Consider the following 9799-nt stretch of genomic DNA (forward strand, 5'->3'; position numbering starts at 1 on the left):
AATTGTTTTGTCCAGTTTATGGAAAAAAAAAATTCAATAAAAAGTCCTGGTAATATTTCTGACTATAAAGACTATAATAAACTCCCATAATTTATTCAGTAAAGCCTCCTAAAAATCTCCAAAGCGATTTTTATCCAAACACTATGTGTCAACTATACGCTATGTCTCAACTCTTTTTTCTAGTCTCATTTCATACTCATACACCCACTTAATAGACAAACACGAGAAAAGTAAGATCCATATCTGTGGGTTTAAGTTAATATTTATGAACATCACATAATTAACATTTATAAGCTGGTTTAGAATTTAAAATGCAATTTTAAAAGACAATGCTCTGAATAATCTATTAAATTTTTTTGTCTCCATAAAAAAAGAAAACTAGAAGAGGATGTATTCTGCTAGCCCAGGTAATTTATCAGGCTTGGCAAAGTATTAAATAGTAAAACTGTACTCAAATACAGTAATTTAGATTAGCTCGGCAATGTGGTATTACAGGAATTCCGCTGAAGTCAACATCTTAGATTCCATAACTGAAATGCAGGCCAGACTTGAGGGATGAGAAGCTGTATAAAGAAGCAGTATTAACGTGATTTAATGATGATGGTGGATAACCTTCTGAGTACAAGGTACTAATGTAATGACATGAAAAGCATTACACAAGCTCACCTTCCCTCCCTAAAGCAAGGCAATGAAAGAAAGTGCGATTAGGGGAACAGTATTAAGAATATTCCCTGCTACACTTGTTATCTTTAGGCACATGCATATGCTCTTAAAAGTAAAGACAATTGTCCAAAAGCAGTTTAGCTACTAGAGTCTGCCATTAGGTAGGTAAGTGTATGTTCTGACATTCTGCAAATGTGAAGCTAAACATGAGAACATTTTAAGCAATCATGTTTTACTTTTCATTCATAACAGGTTAACATGCGCAAGAATTTAAGACATTTCCCCAAAATTCACAATTCACATTCACTCTAACTTATTCCTAATGCACCTAGAAAAGCACATAACTTAATATGGTACCACACTATATAAAGAATACCTGTTAACAATCCAGTAATTTGGAAACACGTAATCATAGTTTCACATGCTTTAACTTTCTAGCACCGAAGTCTTCATGTATATTAGAAACATGGACAAAAAAGGCCTACTTTCTCTTGAAGATCTGTTAAGGGGGTGCCTATCCCTGAAGAGCTAAAGGCATTATGAATGATACATCAGAGGTTACAATCGTTCTAATGTGTACTTACTCAACTTGAGTCCACTGTCTTTCTCCTGCAACAGAAATACCTGCATTTCTAAAATGAGAAAGCTGGACTTCAAAATCTAATCTTTGCTTTAGAGTACTATGAACATTTATAGTACTCTCACAGGACTCCCCAAAACAGTACAGATCACAAACCTCAGACCGTATTCTCAGTGCTCCTGAAATACTCCATTTAAAACTGAATATATGAGTCCATCAACTTGCAAGCACCACCTGAACACAGAATAAATTCAACTTGAAGTGTCTGACTTCAAAATCTTTAACCTCTCCAGTTAATGCCAACCAGTCAACATGGTATAATGTTGCTCCTTTCTGACCAAAGTGCCTATACAAACAGCAGACACATAATAATGCTCAAATACAGAAATGGCGTTCAAAAGGGAACACAGTACCTGAGATTTGTTTAAAATTATTAGCTCTTGAACATTCTATAGCTCCCCATCAAGACCCATCTACACACGTCTCTAGTAAAACCTATTCAAATCAAGGCCATCTGCTATTTCCAGTTTATCCGTCATCAATTACAGAACAATTTCGGGAAACTGGAGACTTTCAAATTGTTTCCAAAGAACTTTTGACAGTACTGGACAATAATCTGAGTATAATTAAGCACTGCTTTGTTAGGAGATTTTTTGTTGTGGATTTTTTGGGGGGGGTTGTTTGGTTTTTTGGTGGGTTTTTTTTTTCTTTTTTTTTTTTTAAGAACTCTTACACTTTCTGGAACATTGTGTCTTCATAATCACCACTCAATTTCTAGACAGTTTAAAAAAGTTAAAAAGGAACAGTTTCAGAACACCTGTTAAACACAACAGTCACCTGAAAAATTACATTGCGTCTTAGATTAGGAGCTCAGTACCAAGCTTTTACTGGTAATCAGACATTTTCAGAATTAAAAAGTAATGACAGGGAGGACTTCAGCAGAAGAGGAGAAAAAGACATACTGCTTACCTGTACACCTGAACCATGACTTCCACTTTTTGAAGCAAACAAACAATCCTCAGAATCAACTGAAAGCAAAACTGAAGCAGAAGGAAAGAGCTCAGAGACAGATCCTTGACTGAAGTTTATAGCCTCTGGATTTTTTTGCCCATCCTTTACTGATTCACTCAGATTGATCACAGAATCTCTTATGTTTGAAATAATCTCATTATTTTCTGCTAACAGGCGTTCTAAGTGATCTATTTTTTCTTGCAATATTGAAAGCTGACCCTGTTAAAAAAAAAAAGTAAAGTTTAATTATTTTTCAGACCAATTCATAACAGAACTAAAAGAACATAGTAAGATGATCTCACAGAAAGACAAATCTTGATTCTTTATGTAAAGACAAACTAATCAAAAACTGAGCCAACATAAGAAACCTTTTCCCTTGAGAATACAGGAAAATAGTAAGTTTTATTTTCCACTAAGAACTTGAAATTGCAGCATAATATTTAATCACTGATAAAAAGATAATCTTAAAAGGTCATGCTGTTTCAACTATGTAAACTTCAACTTTTCTCATATCTTTCATAGATTTGCAAAAAACTGATCATTTATCATCACATCAAAACATCAAAGAGAACACCATTTTTTAGGAGTAAGTCACATCATGATGGGATTAACAGGATAGATATTTATTTTTTCTTCCTGTACATGCAGAAACATATCTCAATAAATACCGAGCTTCTTATTCTCAGTGAAAATCAGAGAGAAATTAACAAAAACATTTACTGGAGGCAAAATATACCTTAATAGCCTTGCTGTACTAAGAATCTGTATAACTGCATTACTACAAACATCAAGATAATCCTGTAAAACACAGCTCAAACTAATAGCACTTTCAGTCAGAAGGTCGTATTCAGCTGCCAAACAACAGGATTTTGTAGATGATTCTAGTGTGCACTGCAAGAGGAAGGATACAGAATAACATCAGTGTGAATTGAAAGAAGTCATTATGTCTCCCAAAGCAACTGACAAGGAGAGACAGATACCACAAAGCAATTTAATAGCATCTAATCACAGTATTGTTAGAATACTGGAGGGAGCATAGCAGAATAAGGTGCCTGGAAATGCTACTGCCCTCTCACGTACTAGCCACTCCTTCCAAATGATCTGAGGCATGCTTTTTTTCTAGATATGAATGTGTTAGCTCCTACAGAATCACTAAGGCCAGATGATTTAACACGGCTTTAGGGATAGTTCATCTTAACAGTAACTTACTTCCTTCCTCAGAATGACTTCAACCTAACAACTGTGAACAATTATTGCTAATAGGGTTTTGTTTGGCTGCATTTTTTTAAATAAGTCAACGTGTTTCAAAACCAGGAAAATGATGACTCTTGCTGTGGATTTCTTCTCTCAACATTCAATCTTCTCTGCTGTAAAATTCTCAAGAATGTTACTAAAACTCTGTAAGTCCACAGTGTTTCAGTTACCAGAAGTCAGAAAATTACAACTTAATTATGTACAACCTTAACTGTCACTACTTAACATTTTAGAGTAAAACACACATTTCCTAAATACTGGATCATGCTGCTTCCAGTACTTCTGCAGAACAGAACTATGTTCTTACACAACATAGGTCTGAAAGCTCCCAAACAAGCTCATAAAACTACACCCATTACCAACAACATGCTGCAACAAAACGTGTACGTGTATAATATGTACATCTGACTGCAGCTACTTCACCACAGCCAGGCATCTAGCAAAATTCTATCTGGAAAATGTGTTTACACTCTATCAAGAGCTATTTCAAAACAGGAAGTCAACAGACTCACTGACACTGGAGGGAACCAAGGCCTGCACTGCATAGAATTGGAGCATTGGTAACTACAAACCGTGAGCTGATTTGCTTCAGTTACAGGCACCTAATGGAGACTCAAGGCTGACTGCGAGTAGTGCTTCCACAGAGTAGGGGAAGTAGTACCTCAGAAGTACTCCAGAGTCAAGTTCACAAGGTGCCTTTGTTCAACACACAGATTGAGAGAACTGCTGGTGTTTCTGCCATGCATTTGGTCCCAACTGCCTGCTATTACTGCTCCATGCTACCATGATTCATACTTTGGCCAGGTGGTACTACTATCAAATTACTGGCAAGCTCAGATGAAACAACACTCCATACTGCAACAATCTCCACTTGTGGCATTTGTGCAGAAGTATTTGATGCATTATGTAGATGCCTTGAAAGCATGAATCCAGTAAAGAAGCCTTAGCAATACCACATACAGCCAGGCCAATTAATGCTTTGCTGGAAAGACACCAGAAACAAAAGAACAAGCCAGCTGCTTTTAGAAGAACTGTACCTGATCACCTCTCCTCAATGCAATGCAACTAGTAAGCCCATAAAAGCAGGTAACACATGAGAAAATTCATGTAATAATGATGGTCAAAGGCAGGGAGGGGAGGGGGAGTAGGATGAGAACAAGAGAGATATTAAGAAACAGTTGTTTAGAAAAAACTGTAAGGATGAAAGTTTGTGCTTTGCCTTTTAATATAGTTTAAGTGGAAGACCAATGATAAAAAGGAGCAATCACTTGGTGCCATTCAAGTTATCAACCAGAATCATGGCAGACTTGAGTTTATAAAATGTAATTCTAGGAATAACCTTGCACACAGTGGGCACACACGTCCCATGAGAGACAAACCAAACCACGCAAAAGTGGCTAGAGTAAAGAGCTCACATCCAAAGCACCACCATCAGGTGCTGTTTTGCCTTGCTGAGGCATAAAATTCACTAAAACATGAACTCTCTACACAAAGGCTATAGCTCTGAAGCAAGATGCTATTACAAATTAATCCTCCACATATTTCTTTAAAAATTGGATTTTTAATGTTTACCACGCACACTTACATGTGACTCTATCACAATTTAGAATTCAGAGAAATATTCCACAAGTTTCTGTCATTGAACAGGTTTTATGGATCTACTGTAAGTCAAAGCAAAATTAGTTGAGAAAAGCTGTGTTAGGCTAATGATTCCCCCCCCCCCCCATTTGGGTCCAAATTACAGCATAGATAGATATGGGCTTATCAGTATTTGTATTCATCTGTATGCAGTAACACAGGTTCTTCAAGGCAAGCTGCATATGGACTTATTCTACTTTAGACTTGGTATGAATGTAGCTCTCGATTACTAGTTATCAATTTAGCCCACAAACCACTTCCACCTGACACCTGCTGCACAAGAGATTGCATAGGACTCACCACCACTCTGAACCTCTCTCTGCTCTGCAGTCACACAAGATTTCTCAGAGAATTCAGTGTTATTACTGACAAAATCAGTATACTCAGCCATTTTCCACTATATTCCACTAGAAGACACAACCGACACCAGTAATATAATAATGTAAAAATGGACTCAAGGCTATTCCTCCACCTTGAGCTTGTCCCTGTGCAATGTTGTAACATTGTTCCTAGGCTGAAACCACAGTGTATCTGAGACTGTCCTGAGACAGAAGCATCCTAGGGCTAGGAACAAGCTCAGAAAGACAGAGCTTGTGATTATGGCCAAGGTAAGAATAATACACAGCTGACACCCAGACAGGATCCTTAAAGGTACAGGCAAGAATTACAAAGAAGAGACCAGTAAGTCTTGATCTCCATGAATTTATGGGTACCTAATCTTCCCCAAATTACCAGAGATTTCAGTTCTATGGCAACATACAGATCTTCTAATATGATGATTTAAGTGCACCACCAGTGACAGCAAAGCTATAAATCACCTTGGCTCAAGCTCTGCTACAGATGCTACAATGATACCCTGGATAAGCGTGGATAACATTCACTGTAAAACTGATTACTGCTGCCAGCTTTAGCAAACTCAACACCTAAAAAGACACAATGTCCCCACTGTCTCACCTGTGGTGACATCTGCTAGCAAGTGCTGTTTAGCAGAGCTATGAAAGGCATTTATTTACAAGTATTTGGTTAAAGTACATAAAGGTGTCTGCCCACGGATATTCACCCATCTTGGGAAGGAGATCTTGTCCAAAAATCATTTCTGCAAGAAATTTCTGCTGACATCCTTGAACAACACCACCCGAACTCTCAAAGCAGAAAATCAGCTCCAGAAAGACAACTCTTGACTATACTGGCAGATAAGCCTGAAAGAAGACAGGTTTACAAGACTGAATCTGATGCAATCTACCCCAAGACCATGCAAAGAGAAGTTGCTGTCTAGAAGAAAAAGTGGAAGTGAAAGTGGAGCAGCAGTCCTGATCATTTATCTTGCTACTGGTATTAGGTACAAGGACACTTTAGGTGAATGCAGACCAGCAGGCACTGTCAGCTGAAAAACTCCAACAGTAATCCTAGCAGAAGTTAAACAAGAATCCTAGATTGACAAATGCTTGCAAATTAAACAGAAGACTCTTTCCAGTGGTATCCACTCTCCTCTGAGCTTAGCTGAAGTCACATAGGTCAGGAAGAAGAAACTAATCAATATGCAACTTTCAAGACATGAAAGGTGACGTATGCTGTTACCAGAACAACAGAGAGAAACTGAAAAGCTGAAAAATTATCAAACTGTCAGAACAGAAAGAGCTATGAAGTGAATCAATGACAAAAATTGTGAAAAAGTCTCAATTTCATTTTCTAAGCAAAAAAACTGTTCTGACTTTTGTCATCAGGAAAGAGAATGCCTTCTTAAGTTTACAGACAGACCATCTACTGCTGCTACAGCTTTTCACAAACAAAAACACCTTGAAGTTTCTACATCTGTGACTAGCTAGTTTCATCGAGTTCTGACAACACTACACTGACACAACGTCACTGAGGTAGGATTAAGTCTGTTTCTTTTCAAAATTTTGGTGGCTTCTATTCCACAGTTCATCTTTTGCGTCTGCTTGAAACTGATGTTATGTGATAGGGCTCTGAAAACGTTTGCTAGGTGTCAGAGGTTTACAGTTGTAAAAAAGTGGAAAAAATTTCTAACCATGGGCAGCAAAAGGAAATTACAAAAATCACATCAATTTCACCTGTAGCTTACTCAAACAATAAAGTAGTAAAGAAGGAAAAGATAACTGTTCACCCAATAAGGACGGACCAAAGCAACAACAGGCAGAGAATTCTCCAGTGAGAATCAGCAACCGCAAAGAAATTTAGATATGGAAAAGGCAAAAAGAGTAAACACTGACAGACTGTTCTAGAAGACACAGGGGAGGGAAGAAGATGGAAGGAGAAATTACCATCTCTAGGTGATCAGATCACATAGGAAGAAAAGGTGCAACAACAGATTAAGCTACTAAACCCTTGGTCACAAGAGATAAAATCATGTGTTACACTGAGGACACAAACAGAAATTTCAGCTGCAGACGCTGACAGTGTAAGACAAAACATGTCTAATAAATCTTCCTTGTTCACTCAAGTATTTCAAATCCAAATCGAGCATTAAAAAACAAAAAGCAAACCCAAAAGCAAACACACACACAAAAAAGAAAACCAAACGCACAAAAAAAAAAAACAAAACCAAAAATCGCTTACGCACGTATGTATGAGCTTTCCTGTTCTGTACTTGGATTAAACCCAACTGGTGGTATAGAGACGCAGGAATTTCCTCAGACAAGATACTGCCCATATCACCAAACCAGCACTTAGCTGTTATGCGCAGAACACATGCCACTACCCTCCTGCTGGAGTTACATACTGAACAGGCGCAGTTGCTGCAGGCAGCCTTTCTTCTTCTGCGCTTGTTTCCCATTGTCTTACTTCCTTCAAAAACTAGTGGCTAACCTCTGAACTGTAACTTGAAGGAATAAAGGCAAAACAGATTTGCATTCTTTCTTTACATTTAAGCAAGGTTTTAATCTTTACTGTTAACAAAAGGATATCAACTATTACTTTTTATTTAAATGAAAATAAAATAGTGATTCTAACAGAGACACATCTGTGACTTTGAATGTCAGCCTCCTGAGTTCTTCCATGTACCTGAAGTCTCATTGCTGCACTAAAGGACAGTTTAATTTGGTTTGTTTCCCCCAAAATAACCACAGTGCAAGCACAGATAAGCCATAATTTTACTTCCTATAATTCTGTGTGTGTGGTCTATTACTACAAGAAAACAAAGCTATTTATACACAGCAGAATTCTGCTATTCTGCACAGCATACCATGTGCTCTCCAAACTACTTTATTCTCATCGTGGTTGAACATTCCTTATTAGCACACTACCATGATACACAGCATTTAAAATTCTCTCCCACACAGGCACCGAGGGAAAAGGAAAAACCAAACTCCTTCGTTTAACCACAGGGTGCCGTCAGGTATCAGCCAGTTACGGTCCCAAAGCAAGGCTTAACAAAAGGGAACGCCGCAACATAAAGTCAGCATTCCTCCAAGGCCACCTGTTGATGACACCGTTGAGGTCTGCCCTCGAACTCCCCGTCAGTTCCTACCCGACCTCAGCACCAGCAAACCCCACACGCCATCTCCGCTCCTGCGCCGGAATCCCAGCCAGCCCCCCAATCGGGGCCCCACGCCCGGGTCAAGCCGGGCCATTCCGGCGGTAGCGCCGCCCAGGGGCGGCACCGCTAGCCCACCTCCCCACCGGCCCAGCAGCCCTGGCACCCCCCCCAGCCCCGCGCCCCGGCACTGCGCCGAAGAGAGCGGTGGGAGCTGCCCACGGCACTGCCGCCCTCTCCTCCGCCACCAGCACGCTCTGCTCACCTTGGGGAAGGTGCCTTCCCGCCGCGGGCTCTTCGGGTGGTCGAAGTGGCCGCGGTCTAGCATCAGGTAGAGGGAGAAGATCACCACGCAGAAAACTGCGCTACCGAACACCGTGAACTGCCGGCTCAGCTTCATTGCCAAGGCCGCCCGCCCTACCCAGCCCCTCCCGGGCCACAGTCGCCGCTCCGCGCTAGAGGGTTGAAAGCGGGGGGGAGAAAGGGGTGGAACTTCTCCCGCTTCGGCGGCCCGCGGCACGGAGCAGCCCCCAGTCTCTTCCGGAGAAGTGCGAGAAGTTGGCCCCACCGCAGCGCCGAGAGACGAGCAGTTTCCGGCAGCCGATCAGGTTTGCGGGTAGGCTGACGCCCAGCGGGGAAGTGGCGGCTGCGACGAAAGGCAGCAGCGCTGCTGGGCCGACCGAGCACCTCAGCTCCCGGCTCCCTCCTCCCTTCTTGCTTCCCGTTCTCCTCCCGCGGCCGCCCCACCCGCATACAAGCTGCTGCCGCCCCTGATGCACTGCGGGCCGCTGCGCGCCCAACAAGCTTCAGCGTGCCACCACCGGGCCCAGCCGCCGGCCGGACCGCCGTGCCCCGCCTCCGCGCCTGGGCTATGGGGCGGTGCCGAGCGCGTGTCACCGGCGCCCGGACCCGCCTCTTTCCCTTCCTCCCCAAACGGCTCGCCCCTCCGGAGCTTTCTGAGTGTAGCGCTCGCGGTTGTGGTCGGAATTGGGACTAGCAGCATCTTCCTGTGGTGAGGGGAGGCTTGCTGTCCGGAGGTGCCGTTTAGCGGTATACCCTGGATTGCCGCCGCTCCGCCTGGCGGCGGTGTGTGGCAGTCTTCGCTGGGAAGCATGAGGCGGCCCAGGGCGGGAGGTGAGGGGGCTGAGGTGTGCCTCCGC

General features: G+C 41.8%; 1 protein-coding gene across 1 annotated transcript in view; it reads right to left on the reverse strand.

Moving 5' to 3' along the window:
* MAN2A1 (mannosidase alpha class 2A member 1) overlaps positions 1-9039 on the reverse strand; it is a 116929-nt gene extending 107890 nt beyond the window's left edge. Inside the window, exons 1-2 of the mRNA XM_005141196.2 lie at positions 8905-9039; positions 2213-2473 (exon numbers count right to left, since the gene is read on the reverse strand). Of these exons, the coding sequence (XP_005141253.1) occupies positions 2213-2473; positions 8905-9039 (396 nt within the window). The remainder of the gene's footprint in view (positions 1-2212; positions 2474-8904) is intronic.
* Positions 9040-9799: the final 760 nt, after the last annotated feature.

Source organism: Melopsittacus undulatus, chromosome Z (assembly GCF_012275295.1).
Source record: "Melopsittacus undulatus isolate bMelUnd1 chromosome Z, bMelUnd1.mat.Z, whole genome shotgun sequence".
NCBI classification, from domain to species: domain Eukaryota; kingdom Metazoa; phylum Chordata; class Aves; order Psittaciformes; family Psittaculidae; genus Melopsittacus; species Melopsittacus undulatus.